Here is a 16,977-nt window from a genome sequence, read left to right on the forward strand (position 1 = left end):
GATGATGATTTAGTCTTCCCGCTAGTAGCAAGATGCCTGTAGCAGTTCTCGGTATTATATGCAAACAGGCTGATATCCAGCAGAAGAGAAAGGACCATTTTTTCTTTGCTTTTTTTTTTTACTTCTACTATAGAAATATTCAAACACATAATAATAGACAATAGTTGATTATAAGCCTCTGTGGTAGTTAGGTTCAGGTGTCAACTTGGCCAGGTGAAGGTGTATAGATCTCTTGCTGTGGACATGAGCCAATGGCATGTGAACCTCATCTGTTGCTGATTACATCTGCAGTCAGCTAGGAGGCGTGCCTGCTGTAGTGAATGATGTTTGATTTAATTGGCTTGTGCTTAAATGAGAGAACTCAATGTCGTACAGCCCAAGCAGCTCAGCATACCTCATCTCAGCACTTGCAGCCCAGCCCAGGCCTTTAGACATGCAGAAAGGAATCACCCCCAGGAAAGTTGTTGGAACCCAGAGGCCTGGAGAGAAGGCCAACAGAGATTGCCCTGTGCCTTCCCAAGTAAGAAAGAACCTCAGTTGAAAGTTAGCTACCTTTCCTCTGAAGAACTAACAAAATAAATCCATCTCTGGCAGCTGGCAAACTAGAACAGCCTCCATGCCCATCACCTAACTTCAACCATGATCAATTAAGAGCCACTCTTACTTCATGAATGTACCACCCTTGCTTTGTTTTTAAGAAAGTACCTCTACTTGCTGTATTTTCAAGAACCAAGAATCATTTTTCAAAAGTCCTATTTAAAAACAAAATTGGGAGAGTTTAGGTCCACCGTGATTACTTAAGACCCACCCTTTATGGACTTGTAGAGGGAGGTAGTTTCCTGGGGAGGAGGAATAACGTGGGTTTTTGTTAGGTGGGAGGAAGAAGCAATGAACAGTGTTTACTCTGGGACTATAGCTTATTTTATGATTTTTTTGGCCCATTGCTAATATTACTTTAAAATAAAAAAAAGCCAATTTGATTGATTGATTGCTGAGGCTGGATTTCTTTGGTGGAATTACCTAGGAGTTAAGTTTTAATCTGATTTTTAGCTGGTTTAAAAATCAATATCACCTATTGGTGATAGGCTTTAAGGAACTTATTCATGTTAACCAAATTGAGAAGAAAGCCAGTTTTACTCATTTGTTGATTTATAGTAAATAACTAATATATTTGCAGAAGGTAAGCTACAGTCTTCACAAAAGCTTAACTGGTTGTTGTAAGAGAAGTGCTGTTTTTATTAAGGAATGAAGTATTGCTGATATTATGTCTATGTAAATTTGTTTCCAAAGTGTGGTTTTTAAAAGAACTGTTTCCGTTGTTTTTAGTGGCATTTATTTTCAACTGGCTTGGATTTTGTTTATCCTTCTGTATAACCAATACCATAGCTGGAAGGTATGGTGCTATCTGTGGATTTGGCCTTTCATTGATCAAATGGATCCTTATTGTCAGGGTAAGTGTTCATGGTAGTCTGTATCACTTTTTATTTCTAACACTAAAATGTACAGATTTGCTGATTTATAAATGTTCATTTTATTCATATAAATTCAATTATTTGGAGGCTTATTCTCAACTTCCATGGTTCATTATTGTAGTGATCTTTTTGGTGTGAACATTACATAACTATTATTTGAGAGGTTGAGTAGTATAATGGGAAAAACTTTGAATTTGATTTCGTCTTTTTTTATATCTGTGTTCTGCTTCTAAGTTAATTGTTCTGAGCAAGATTGTCTTCATAGAATAATCTGCTGATAGTGCTACCTTTCAGAATTTTTGTGATGTATGGAAATCATATAAAGTCTCTTGTCCTGTAGCTACACAAGTATATGAGCTCACTAAGTCATGCTTACTCCCATTGTGATACAGTGTAGTCATCCCTAAAATCAGTTTTAACAGAAAAATTTATATTGCTTCATAAAATTATCATGAACTTAAAAATTGTTTTTCCCTTAACAGTTGGAGCTCAAAAGTAAAGCTTGAAAATTTGAATTTGCACATGTTTGACCATGAAATGGTTATCAGAACTTGTGTTTTCTCCTTTATGTTTCTTTTAGGGTTTTCTTCTTTTCATTTTCTTATTGGTCACTGAAATCATCCTCTGCCTATATCTTATCATTTACGAGATATATAGGGAGATGGCAACAAGTCCTTTTCTTTTCTCCATCTTGAAACTTTTCTAGTCCCCAATAGTTTTCTGTAAAAGTTGCATTGGCAGTAATATCATTAGCATAATCTTCCCGCTCTTGCCTCCTTTTACAAAGCTTTCTTGGTTTCTTTAGTGTCAGACATAGGCAATTGATCAAGATTTTATTTATTGTTTTAATAAACCTCCTTAAAAGTTATCCTAACATTTAAATGCTGTTGTATAATTAGTAAATTAAAATGTATAGGTTCTCCAAATCATGTTTTCTTAAATGTTGATTTCTAATTTAATGAGTTCATTTATCCTAGAATTTGTAGTCTGTCAGCGTCTCTTAAATCCTTCCATCTGTCTTATTAAGTTGATTTAAAATTATCCACTACAAAAATACTAATACTATGGATGCAGTGTATTTCTTCTTTATATTTAAACTTATTTTATAGCTCCCAGTGTTATAGTAATCTCATTTGACCCTATCTCGGTTCAAGACAGATTATAGATTTTGATTGGTTGGTTCCTGGCTGGAACCTATAGATTGGTTTCTTCGAAGATGTTCAAAATCTGAGCCATTGTAAGAACTGTCCCCTGTCAGTTTTTGTCTTAATTTTACTTCAAAAAGTGTATAGGGAGTTTCCCCTGTAATATAATTCTGTTAAATGTGTGGAACATATAAAGATAATGATACAATCCCTGCCCTTGCAGAAGTTATTATCAGAAAAATCTCATATTGTTTGCAGTTAGTTATGTCCATCCTTGGTTGTGTTGGTAATAGAATGAATTACTATTATTCAAATGATATTCCTCATCTAAATTACAGAACACAGAAAATGATTGAGGACTCGTAATTCTTCCAGAATTGGTAAATAATATTCTAGATGCGTAAGAAAGAAGTTAATACATCATATCCACCCAATGCCTTTAGGGTGTTTGGGTCTAATTCTCTCATAGAACCCCAGGTTGAGAAGGGATTGTATTATCTAGTAATTACCTACAATTAATGTGATAAGATGGGGGATTTTAAGTACAAAGACTAGAGCTTCTCAGAGTTTTATAAGGTGTATACTATCATCAAGTTTGTGCATCAGGTATTTTTAGTTTCCCTTTAAAGTACATTTGCTGAGTTAGATTAATATACTTTTAAATGAGGGTTGATAGAAGGAAAGGGATTTTAAAAAATATTTCGCCTTTCATAACAACTGCCATTCATTGAATACTTACTGTATTCCAGGCATCATTCATTATAAATACTAGATTATTTAATTTTATATATATATTATAACCATGGTGCTGGTGATAATCCAGCCATTTTATTGGTGATAAAAATCAGAATATAAAGGATCTAATAATTTGCTCTAAATCCCCTAAACTTTGTCTCAAGTCAGTGTCTATTCTCCTAATTCATACTGTCTCTGTTACACTGTGCTTTACCTGTTTTTATAATGCTTCAAGCAATAAATTACACTTGAGGTTTAGTGCTGAGAGACCCGTACTAAAAATCTGGCATTTATTTTCGTTAGACAACAAGTAATTTATAAGTCATATAGCAGATTTGCTTTTTGTTTCTGAGCTGCCATGAACCTCAGATTTAGTGTTAATATTTTTATCCATATTTTATTCTGCCCAAGATTTTTAATGTTCATTATTTTATAAAAAATGCATATTGTTTTATTAAAAACTAACAAGTTCTTTTTGAAAGTAGACAGGTGTAAGTAATAAAGCAGATAATATAAAATAATATAATTACATATTGATTATAATGTAACTAATAAAATAGAATGAAATCTTAGTGTTATTTAATTTATTTTCCATACTTTGCTTTCTGCAACCTGTGATTGAGCCAGTCAGCATGATTGGTTTACCTATTAGAAAAACAAAACGAGACAACTTGGCTCAGTCCTATGGTTTTCAGTTTTTAAAAACATTTTGATAACTCAGTAATGAGCCCAAAGCTTATTACTTTGTCTTTTTTTTTAATGTGGTGAGTCTTTCTTTTGGGGCAGGAAATAAGGAATAGGTTTATGGTAAATATTTTTGATGAAGAATGCCTGCTCTTGACTTTATGGTTGCCTCTTAATGGTTAACGTGCACAGAAACTTAAAAATGTGTTGCTTTGGTTCTTCTTTATTCTTTTTTTGTTCTTGTAGCCTCTAAAACTTCCACAGTGATTTGACCTATATGAAAACCTTTTATTTCTAATTATTAATCACTTGACTAAAAAGTAGGTAAGTCCTGTTTTACAAGCTGTATTTTTCCAATTTTCAAGTTCTCTCTTCATTGTAAAGATGTAGACATGTGGAATTTATGTCTTTAGTATTATACTTGAAATTTTTAACCTCTGAAAGCTAAAAATTTAGACCGTGGTTCATATACTAATTGAAACTACTTCCTGGGAAACTACTTGGGAAAGCTGATCTAGATAATCTTTAAGATATGCTGTCTACATGTTGACATTTACGATTTGTAAGCATTTCTGTTATTTCCAGAGCTATATGATTTTTAAGCCTTTATGGAAATTAGCAATGAATGAATGAATTTATGGAAATTAAACAATTACCTACAGAATGGAGGCAGATACTTTTTAAACTTCAGATTTGAGGGCAAAGCTTAATTCTGTGTTTAACGAGGTCAGTTTTAGTTAAATCAGGTTCAGTTTGGAGTCTGTTTGGAAATATGGTTGATAAAACAAACTAATCTTCAGTAGTTTTCAGAGTAGGCTATATTGATACTTAAAAACAATAAAACCTAATGAAACAAATATTTCTTTAAAAAGTTGTTAGAGGACACTGTTTAAGTGCTGAAGGGAGGAATTATCTAATGTAAACTTTGAAAAAAATTGATTTTTTTAAAAACTTTTTCAATCAGTAGAAGCATGATAGTCTAGAGTCTAGTCAAGGAAAAGATACCTACATCCACTGGCATCAAACACTGTCTTCCAGCTGCCTGTTCTTATTCCCACATTACAAAGAATGTAAAATTGTCTCCCATGCTATTAGCAGGAACTGTTGAAATGCCTCTTCAGGGTTCATTTAGCTGTTCTCAGCTCACTGTTGGAAACTGAATGCTGGAGCATCTAGTTTGAAAATAAAAAAGGCTTTAATGAGTTGGGGATCTTTATGTGCTTAGTATTCTTGGTAATGATCAACAGTAGGCGGTGTACAGAAGGTCAAAAGCTCTTCTTTTCAGAGGTCAGTGGAACATCCCCATCTGATAAGATTAAACTAATGTGGCTTTTGGTGTTAATATCTAAAGCAGCAGGTTGCTGTAGTGTGTTTGGGATGATAGTTGTGACTTTGAGACATTTATGAAAAAAAAAAGACTGACATTTGAATTCTTTAATTGGAAAATGTTTGATTCAGATAGTAGTATTTACCTTTCTTTCTTCTAAGCAGTTTGAAACTGTTCTGTTGGCTAAAATCTTTTGCATAGCTGTTTATTATTGCATACAAGATTTTTTTCTCAAACATATATGTCATTAAAATAATTATTTAATTTTTTTCTTCCTTTCTGTTTTTCCTTTTGTACTATTTTTAAGTGTTAAATTAGGTTATTTGGGCCAAGCCATTCTTAAACTGGGCCTATTCTTGATTTTTAAATTTAGGTACACATAAGATTAATATATTTGTATTCATTCCAGTTTTCTGATTACTTTACTGGATATTTCAATGGACAGTATTGGCTTTGGTGGATATTTCTTGTGCTTGGTAAGTTTGTTTAGTTTGTATTTAGGTTGTTTAACTTTGATATTTCCTAAAATTGTAAGATATAATGTTGCAACTTAAGTGGAAGGCATTTTTCTACTATAAAATTCTCATATTCAAATGCTTATATCATCTCAACTTTTCAAATAATTCTTCATAACACTCCTGATTTCTTAAATTTAAAATCCAGAGACTATCAGTTTAAAGAATCAGTGGTTGTATGATAACTGTATACTATAAAATGTGAAAATTGTAACAAGATTAAAAAAATAATTGTTTTCCTTACCTTGGAAACTGCATATGCATAATTACTTTTAATCATTTTAGGAAATGTTGAGAATAGGACAGTTTGGGTTTTCTATCCATTTTCTTATTTTTGGATCTTGGAAACATTCTTTAAGCCTTTGAAATGTGCCTTGCAGTAAGTCATTACTCAGCCAGGCATAAGGAAAGGCTTCATGCCTAATGATCATAGTACTTATGTTGAATTGTCTTCTTTCTCAAAGGTTTTATCTTTTCATGTTGATTAATTTTATGATTTCATCTACATTTGAAATATATTTACTGACATGCAGGATACATTTTGTCTCTACTTCGGTTTAAAAGCCCATGTTTCTTTAGTAATTGTACCAGGAAATACTGGCATTTCAGTAGGTGGCACTCTTCTCTTTGAGTTTTTGTCATGCTATTGGATCTTTAGGGAAACAAGTTCCTGGCTAAGGTCACTAATGATCCTGGATTCTTTCTCTAATAATGATAATATTATTCTAGTGTTGTGACTTTGGAGAATTAGCAAAGGGGATTAGCTGGTTTTATATTTTTAGTTATGTTCTGACTGCTTGAATTCTTTGTTCTTGAATGAGTTTCCCACCTAAAAGTGAGAAAATTTATAAAGTCTGTTATATATTTAAGCATATTAAATGAATATATTTTCTTATACAGATGGTTAAGGATTTGGAGCAGTCTTAGAGGAAGAGAACTAGATTAGAGTGGAACACAATGAACAACCACAACACATCATAACCACAATCTAAGATTTTTTTTCAGGGGATCTGAAGTGTGAAAATTTAACCTGTAAAAATATTACCCTTGCTATATACTGCTGAGTGATTGGTTTCTAGATATGAATTAACTTATTTTAGAAAATGCTAGAGAAGAACTAAATATGTCTTAGAAACAGGAGCTTCATAGATGAAAGAAGACATCTCACAAATAAGTTTGGTTTACATTTTTCAGTGTTTTACATTTGGATTACAATAACAATAACATTATCTTTGAATTGCATCTGGAAAGGTATGAGGGTGGGAATTCAGAGAGAGGGTATCACAAATAGGGATAGAGTTAGGATTTATAGGAAGCAGATGGGATCAGATTTAGCTGAAATTTATCCTACTTGTTTAAGTCATTATTTGTGTGTCCTTCTGTGTTAACTCTCTGATTTATTCCACCCATGTTTCTTTCTTAAGGCCTTTGATTACTGTCTTGGAAGTGAGGTGCAAATTTAGTTTGAGATACTGTATCTTACTGACAGACCTGAGGAAATTTACACAAATACATATCTTTTGTTTTTGTCCCCCCACCATTTTCTAGTTAAAATTTTACTGGAGTTGATAAATGTTTCCCTTAGAATTGTATGTTTAAATATTTAAAAGGTTTAATTCTACTAATAATGGTAATGTTTTTATACTTACTATTTTTTTCTCTGAAACTTTGATCTAAGCATTTCATAGGCATGATCTTATGAACTATTGAAGAAACTTGTGATATAAATGAATGTTTAAATATACCATTTTACAGAAGAGAGCACTGAGATAGATAAACAACTCGCCTTAGAAATCACTAATCACTCTTAGGTCTTCTTTCCTGACTTCTCTTAATTTTTTTTATAAAGTCCTATTACTTAAAATAAGTAAGTATAATTTTAAATAGTTACAAATATACATGGCTTCCAATACAAATTTCAGAGATGACAGGCACTTGATATTTCTCGATAAGCTTACAGATTGTATCCCACAATTATTAGCCTTATTTACAATATGCTTTCTTGAATTCTTTATATAAGTAAATATACCCTACTTTGCTCAGTACTTATACCTCTTGAAAAGTTTGGTGTAAAATGAGATGTCTGTAAGTTGAATCAGTTTGAATGAATAAAGTAACTTTACTATTTGTTTAAAGAAATAATTTAATAAATGCATAGTTTTGTGTATTTCTAGAATTACTTTAAATGTATTTAGCCTTGAAATAATATGGGAGTGGTAGTAAAATTTTATTGTATGTTCTCATGATGGCATTACAATTATGGTGCAAAATATATATGGAAATGAATGGAACCTTACAGATTAAATTTCTTAAGCCAAGAGGATCTTGTTTATAGTTGTGTATTTTAAATTCACCATGTCCTTTTTCTGCTATATCCATATTACTTCAACCTCCTCAGGCCTTCTCCTTTTCTTCAGAGGATTTGTTAATTATCTAAAAGTCAGAAATATGTCTGAAAGTATGGCCGCTGCTCATAGAACAAGATATTTCTTCTTATTATAGAGGTGAGAAATCATAAATACAGTAACTCTTTATTCTTTTTATGTATTCAAATTCACTAGTTACATAATGAATGTTTAATGAGTGCCCATTATATATATTGTCAACAGTCAGCTTATTGAAGTATAATATGCAGTGGACTTTTTTTTTGATAACTTGTTAGATTTTTAAAATTGAATTTCATAAATTTTTAGTCTTTTATTATATAACAAGTAAACTGAAACTTTCATACTTCTTTAGGGTGCATAGTTTCTAATGAAGACTTAGCTAATTTAATATATCAGTTTTTAAACTTGCTTTTTAAGATCGGTCACAGGATGCGTGTGATGTAATCACCAGCGTAAAATTTGAGGACTTGAAAAACAAAGTATGGCAAAGTACTTGCATAGTAGAATTGGTGATTTTGCGTAAAACAAATGTGAAGCCTCCATAAACAGCTGGTGGAGAAAAAAAAAACAGATTTGTGATTAAAAGCAGTTTGCTATGCACTGATATAACAGTCTTAACAGTCTGAATCAAGAAATAAAAGTGACTACAGGAGCTCTTTTATTTTCCTTAATGTGTGTCAGTTTGTATTAGCAATGAAGGCTATGATTTGAATAAAGGGCAATATAAATAAATGGGCAGAGGTTGTCCTAGTGGTTACCCATTGAGTTTCTGGAGGCTGTGTAAATAGGGATAGCATTTATTTATTGTGCAGTTAGGAGTACCTTACATGAAGAGACCTCAAATCTTTACTGCCGATTCACTTCTTTTAAAATGCAAATGCCATATACTTCATATCTATAAATGATTTAAATTTTAAAGTATTTAAATTACATAAGTAAAATATCTACTAAAACACAACTTCTCCATGTTGGACTAAGTACAAAGTGTTTCGAGATAAATGTAATTAAATATTCTTGTTATAAATAGATTTCATGTATTTTTTTCCCTTGGAATGTGTTATTTTAAAAACCATTAAAGTATCTTTGCAAGCAGTGGTATTAAGTTTGTCAGAATCAACTATAAAATAATAGGCAAAGTAATTTTGCTAACTTAAATGTATTCTGTGAGTAGTCATGTATTTCAGAGCGTCCAAAATATAATATAAATATTTTCAAGGATAAAGACCTCTAGAAGCTTTAAATGTTAGAATATATTCTGATATATACTACTCTGTTATCTTTATCAAAAGAACATCTATATTTGATGGAGTACTGCTATAAAATGGGTTTTTCAATGTGCTTCTATTAGATGAATGCCCCTTAATCCATTTTAAGACTGATTCTTTCTTTGTCTCCAGACTGCATCGACCAGACATTCCTTTCCTATACCAATGTGAAATTTTCAGATGATCTGTAAGCCTACGATAGGATAGAAGACTACTAATAATAGAAGACAAATTAGTGAAGAAAAGATACAGCTTCAAAATTGAATGGCAGGATGGTTTATACTTAAAAGCCATTTCTGTTCAGTCTCTTAAATTTCTATATTTCATTTCTTTTGTGCATTTGCAAATGTGCCCGTTTGAGATTTGCATATACTTGAAAGAAACCATAGAGTTGATTGCATAATGTCCAGTCACATTTGGTTAATCAGTGTTTGATATAATTGAGAAATTTGAGTGATAACAGTCTTCCAGCATGAGTGCCATTGACTTTTGACCTGACATTTAGTATAATAAAAATGAAATTATTACCATGTCAAATGCTTTAGTGTCTGGCTCTTAGATTCATGTAGTAACTGCACATAAAATATCTTTTGTTATATATAAAGTTTATTGAAACCTACAGTGCAGATTATTAGAAAGGTTCTGTCAGATTTTTGACCATGTTATTTACATTATTCAGTAAAGCTCTTTCTGTAAATAACCATGCATAAATTACTTTCTGCATTGTTTTCTTAGAAATTGTGTCTAGATATCTCTTCATTAATTTTAAATTAAGTGAACTTAATATATATTTAGAAAATTTGGGTGTTAAAGATACAGATTGTTTCAGGGCAAATTTTAAGAAAATGTGGGTGTACTAAATGTCCTTTATAAGAAAATCTTTTTTTAAAGGAATATAACAGTTTAAGAAATTCCAAATGAGGGACTTGGTTTTTAGCATTGTCACCTTGTAGATCCTTGTAAGAAGAGATTGTATTAGATGTATTTATTTCATTTAAGACAGTTTTGAAAATTAGTTTTCTGAATAAATTATTCTCATTTGCATTTGTCTTTTAAAAAGCCAATAAAAGTATCTTTCAGTGTCATTGTAATATTTTTTCCTTAGGTTTTTAAGTTGTTAGGCTTCTCAAATAAAAAACTTGTATTATTAATAACTTCTTGATGTATGGTAGTATGATAACTTGTAAAAATGATATCCTGAATTGAGAGATGCAAACTAATCCATTTTCAAGCTATGGAAATGTGTGTGTTTGTAGATAATATGGGTGGGGTGTGTAAGTGTTTTGAGAGAGAGTGTATGTGCGTAGGAGGAGAGATTAAAAAAAGACCGTAGTAACCATTATTACAACTGGAATCTACTTTATAATCATAAGCTTCTACATTTTGCATCTTGCAGATCATTTTGTATCTCACCTGGTTTTCTTTTTAGTTATTTCTTTGCTTTTGAATGCCAACATTAAACAATGATGGGAATTCCATCTTTTAAACTTAAAGATCATTTAATACAACTATATAGAACATATAAATTGGTTGCTTATTCATTATTATATACTGACTACTAAAAAGTACATCCAGCTATTCAGGGACATTTTTCTGTTGTGAAAAAATAAAATTTATTATGCTTTATAACCTTTTTTTGTATTTCTCTGTATTTTCTAATTTTTTCATTGTCTTTGATAAATAAAACATGCACTTTTGTTTTCTTAATTGAGCCTCCTATTTTTTGTTTTCCCTCAATTTGCTCCCCTGCATAGAATTTTTATTGTCAGTTAAAGTACTTGTGTTATATACCCCTTGAAATTAAACAATGGTGTAGGGTAAAGAAGGCAAAATATTTAATTTAGTTGCCTAATTTAGAAATGAATTAAAATTAGAATGTAATTATAATATAGGCAACTCATGCTGAATCTCTTCATCTCACAATGTATTTCCTATAGACCTGTACTTTGTTCTTTTAATAATTCCTAAGTACAACATTTCATTATGATACAAAATAAATTTAAATTACTAGGAAGCTCAGCTATCAAACATCAATTTTTTTTATTTAATTTTAGTTTTTGTGTATTTATACTTGGTTTCTGAATATGGACATGCCACTTTTGGTCCAACGTCAAAACTTCAGTCACTACCCCCCCACCCCCCGGCCCAAGTCTATAAAGTTCAAGTGTGCATGTTATCTAATCCTCTATAATTGTTGCAATTCATGGTAGCCTTAAATCTCGTCATCCATGCAGAGGAATCAGAAAATTATTTCCAAAAACTTAATAGTTTCTTCCAGATTTATCCAATCCTGCATACTTCCTTTCATTTGCTGTGAGTTTGACTAGAACAGCTGCTGTTTGAGGATACTTGACCACCTTTTCGCCCTGCGCCTTAAAGATTGAAAATCAAAACCTTTGTAAGGGTGGCTAAACAATTTTGGGGCCAGCATCCTGGAAGTAGATAATAAAATTTTTAAAACTATTTCCATTGTATTTGAATATGCTAATTAGGGCCAGGATGATTAATTTTTTTAAAGATGCATGCTATCTTCGGAGAAGATATTTCTGTATAGTGTAGTCAGGATAGATTTTATAAATTTAAAATTAAAAGACAAATCCCATTACACTCAGTTAATCTCTGCTGAATAATTAAGAAAAAAAATACTAATCTCCAGCCTTTTATTTTGACTCTATAAGCTGGGTCCTATTTTGGGCATGCCTTTGTAATTGCCCATAAATTTTAACCTGTTAAAACAGTAATCACTAATATTTTCAGTAAAACTCTTCCTAACAAAAGTAGGGTCCAAAAAATTCCAGTTGGAAAAAAATTCACTGTTCCTTAATTTAATACAGTCATCCCTTCCACATTGTGACTTTTCTCATTGTGGTTTTGATATGTTTTGGGTCGGCATAAGAAATTAAATGGGACTTTTGGGAATTTTGCAGAAGCTGCAGATTACATGCGAAGGTTAATAGATGACACAATAAATTTAGAAACTCAAAAATGTATAAAAATATATATAGTATTGTATAATATCAACATGTTTTATCTTTAATACCATAAATGTACTTTTTTAAAGTTGAAATAAGTTAAAAGTTTGCGAAAACGTGAAAGCCACAAAGGCTGAAATGTAGAGATACCTTGTTTAGTAACTCAGAAATGCATATATTGTATGTACTATTATGTTTAATATTAACTGTACAGTATGTATTTTGCCATTTAATAACAAATGTAATAGGTACACAATTGTTTTTCTCAAAGAACTGTGTCTCTATGTGGTGGTTTGGAGATGCCAAGTATGTTTACTGCACTCTCAACGTGACATCTCGCAGTGATCTCGTACTTGTCTTTGCATCTTGAATTTCTAGGATCTTGTGTTGTTTAAATGCCATAAACTATTGAAATCATGGGTCTTAAGCATAGTGTTTCTAGTAGTTTGGAAAGTGCCCCCAAGAAACAAAGGAAAAGTGATTAATGTGAAGAAAAAAGAATTTTTAGGTAAGCTTCCTACAGGCAAAACAGCTGCTGCGATTGGCCATTAGGATGTTAATGAGTCAATCATAAAGTGTATCAACGAAAAAGAAGGAAATTGGTGAAGCCAGTGCTGTAGCTACACCAATTGTAAAGTATTTGCATAAACCAGGAGATCTACATCTCTCTACTGTAGAAATTACAACATTCTTTTGGGTGCAGGATTGTTGTAAAACGCATTTTGGTAGATTCTGCATCATACGAGGAAAGGCTAAGCCCTGTAGATTCCCTAAAGGAAAATGAGGGTGCAGTCCAGGAAAGGTTGATTTGGAAATTAAAAACAAAACAAAACAAAACAGCCCGCACAATGTGACAGTAACGCGAGACAGTGTGCTGATTAAGAGGCAACTAGGAAGTTTCTGGAAACCCTGAAGAAACTGAAGAGAAAGTCTGCAACCAAAACAGATACTCAGTGCTGAAGAAACTGCTCTATATTGGAAAAAACGCCTCAGAGGATTGTACATCACCAAAAAGTGAAGAAGCTTATTTTTTTAATTAATTTTTCATACAGTATTTTTATGTGACATTGACTTACATATATAGCCTATGACCAAATAACCCAAATTTTAAAATAAGGTACTGTAAATACCGCATAAAAAAAAAATTCAGACTTCTTCTCTGGTACCAAGGCCAAGGGAAGGCCAAAAAGTTTTTTGTGGATTTTCCAAATTGTAGGGGCACCACATCCCTAACCCCTACAATGTGGAAAGGATAATTTTTTTTTGCAACCGGTCTGTACTCATAAAAGCATGAAAGTAATGACAGAAACTGATACTATAACTAGAGTGAGGTTTGTCCTAAGTTTGTGCAGAGGAGTCCTGGTGTATGTGTGTTTTTTCAGCCTAATTACTTTCTCTTTCTCTCATAATTTTCCTAGTTTGGAGAATAAATTGTATTTTCACCCTATTTTAACTGTATACTGTACTGAGAAAGGACGGCCTTAACCCACTGCCATTTAAGAGAAGGAACTTCAGGCAAGGACTGAAGCCACTTGTCATCGTATTCTGATTGATAAAATTGAAGTGTTCTGTATATCCATTGGTATATCAGATTTAGCCTTTTATTTCTATACCAAAGCTTAAGCTCTCACATAGATGCCTTTTTTTTTTTTTTTTAACATGGGCAGGCACCAGGAATCAATCCCGGGTCCTCTGGCATGGCAGGCAACCATTCTTGCCTGCTGAGCCACCGTGGTCCACTCACATAGATGCCATTTTAAGGGAAGTAATGTTATTCAGGTTTTGCACTGGAATTAATTCATACGTCTTGCTTAGTCTTTCAAAAATGTAGTATTAGCTTTCCCATCTTTAGGAAATTTCTCCAATTTCCCGTGACTGGGAAGCAAAGAATGAATATAACTCTTGAAAACATACTATTTCGGGCCTCGTATCCCTAGAGTTATCTCAATTGTGTTAGCTACTTTCTAATAAACTATAAAGCCAGACATTGAATACAGGAGACACAAAACACTATTGATAGCATCATTTAATTCCCAGATTTTGTTTTTAAGATTATTTTTTTAAGATGGAAACAAAGTAAAAGATGTACCCATTAGCTAAGGATAATTACTACCAGAGAAAGCCTATTCATTTAAAGTGTGAATCCACTTTAAATGGCCACCATAATTTTAAAACAGTGGGAAAAAAATCGGAACTTTTGGGCTTAGTTTACCTTAGGGTTAACAAAATTTATATTGCAGTTGACACTGGGAAATTATTAGAAGAATCAAGATGAAATATGTTGAATTGTTTCCCAATTGTATATAGCATCCTTCAGTTCATGTTTGACTTTTGCAGCATGATCATGAAAGCCATTTTTACAAAAATATTTGAGGTTTTTTTTTTTTCCCTTAAAGAACTTTCAATGCTGTAATATATCATTCTCTTGAAGAAACTATAATGTCATCTTCCTGGTCAGTTATCTTGCAAGATATGTGACCAGTTTTGAGTGAGTTTGCCTTGTTAGATGTGGATAATCTGCCTAGAAATATATTAATATGATAGCATTGTTAAATGGTTATGTTAAATTGAAAGTCCTTTAAGTGGAAACATTTCATGGGGTGGTACATTAGTGAACAGCTTCCCTCAAACCTCTGCTCCCTCCTCCCAAATTATAAAAAAAAATGCAATGTTGATGGTGAAGAGTAGTATAGTATAGTAGTACGGAAGATGCAATGTATAAGACTCCTCTTTCCTCATTTCTGCTCCCTCAGAGTAAACACAGCTTAGTTTTCTAGTGCATCTTTTTAGAAATTGTCTATGTATACTTAGGCATTTCTTCCCCCCCTCCAGAGGAAGATTAATAATTCCAGATTTTCTGGAATCTTTTACGAACAATAATTTTCTTTAGTTTACAGTGTAGTGCTTAATATAGAGCATTTTGGTCTTGATCTATTGTAACAACCATGGGTTTCCTTGTAGTTGATTGTGTAGCCGTTTGATTTACTGAATTTTAAGTTCTATTTTCTTAATTTTCAAAACTTCGGGTAGGCCAATGATAAATTTATTTACTAATAGAAAAAAACTTGTCACAATTATTACTTCATTTGTAATAATTTATGTTTAATGTAGCTTAGTATCTTTTATTAAAAAGTTTTTTTAAGCACAATATTTTTATTAAATGTTTTTTTGTTGTTTTTTAAATAGAAGTCATTGTACCAGCTTATGAAAGACCAGCTTATAGTAAATAATAAACAATGAACTTTTATATTTTTAAGCTCTGTGCCTTCTAATTTGCAGATAGTACCAATTTACGTATGTGATCATAGTGCAAATAATAATGCATATAGCATATATTTCATAGTGATTATTAGTTGTATCAGTTATCTATAGCTGCACAACAGACAATCCCCAAACTTCATAACATGTAACAACATTTATTTTTCATGGTTTTGTTTCTTGACTGGGCAGTTCTGCTCTGGGCTAGCTCATCGGTGGCTGGATGGTCCTGAAAAGCCTCACTCATTGATGTGGCAGATAAGAGACTTGTTGCTCTCGTGAGTCCTCCCATAGGACAGCTTTTATGTGCTCCATGTGGTCTTATCCTGTAGCAAGCTAGTCCAGGCTCCTTCACAATGTAGTCTCAAGAAAGCCAGCCCCAACACCCAAGCATCTTTCAAGGCTGCTTGTGCTAAATTTTGATTATAATGTCTCATTGGTCAAAACAAGCCAGGTGGCCAAGTCCTGATTGAAGGAGTGGGGAAACAGACCCCTCTCTTGACAAGAAGAGCTGGAATCACATTACAAAGGGTCATGAATATAGGGATGGGAAGAATTTTTTGCGATCAGACAAGGGTATGTATTGACCGTCAATATTTCATAATAGCCTCTCCCCGAATGGAGTACGTTTGTGGGTTTAGCTCTCATTTTTCCAGTGTTCCAAACTGGAAGAACGTAGAAGGTTTTGTAGTAGACAATTCAGTGACAAAATGACATCGCCAAGTCACTGTGTTTGGAATCAGTGTTCAAAGATGAAAAAAAAAATTTCTTCCTGAAGCCATTTTTTCTTTCATGAAAGTAAACACTTCAGATAATGACAATAATTCTACAATTCTTCTCCCTCCACTGATAGCTCATATAGTTTTCCATTGTGATTATTGGAGAATAGAAGCAAGACATATTTGGTTTTGTCATTTTGTCATTGTATTAATTTATTGTTGATTTTTCTAGCTTAGATTAAAATTGGTTAAATGAGATTATTGTAAACATTTTGTGATTATAAAGCTCAATAATTTAATACTACTCAGTATGCCATGCATTAGGCTGGGTGCTGGGAATTAAATGTTTCCTTGTTTTGTTTTTAAAGCACTGTACACACCAGGCTCTTGTTGGTATTTCACGTTATATCTCAATCTCTACCTTGACTTTGAGGAGTTAATCTTTTGATCCCTATTATTATCTGCCTTTTTCAGAGAGGTCTGGAAATTGAAATCCAG

General features: G+C 32.4%; 1 protein-coding gene across 1 annotated transcript in view; it reads left to right on the forward strand.

Moving 5' to 3' along the window:
- NDFIP2 (Nedd4 family interacting protein 2) overlaps window positions 1-11,237 on the forward strand; it is a 93,257-nt gene extending 82,020 nt beyond the window's left edge. The window contains exons 5-8 of the mRNA XM_077158508.1: window positions 1,327-1,451; window positions 5,773-5,839; window positions 8,277-8,382; window positions 9,663-11,237. Coding sequence (XP_077014623.1) covers window positions 1,327-1,451; window positions 5,773-5,839; window positions 8,277-8,380 — 296 coding nt within the window. The 3' untranslated portion in view covers window positions 8,381-8,382; window positions 9,663-11,237. The remainder of the gene's footprint in view (window positions 1-1,326; window positions 1,452-5,772; window positions 5,840-8,276; window positions 8,383-9,662) is intronic.
- Window positions 11,238-16,977: the final 5,740 nt, after the last annotated feature.

This window comes from Tamandua tetradactyla, chromosome 4 (genome assembly GCF_023851605.1).
Source record: "Tamandua tetradactyla isolate mTamTet1 chromosome 4, mTamTet1.pri, whole genome shotgun sequence".
Taxonomy (NCBI): Eukaryota; Metazoa; Chordata; class Mammalia; order Pilosa; family Myrmecophagidae; genus Tamandua; species Tamandua tetradactyla.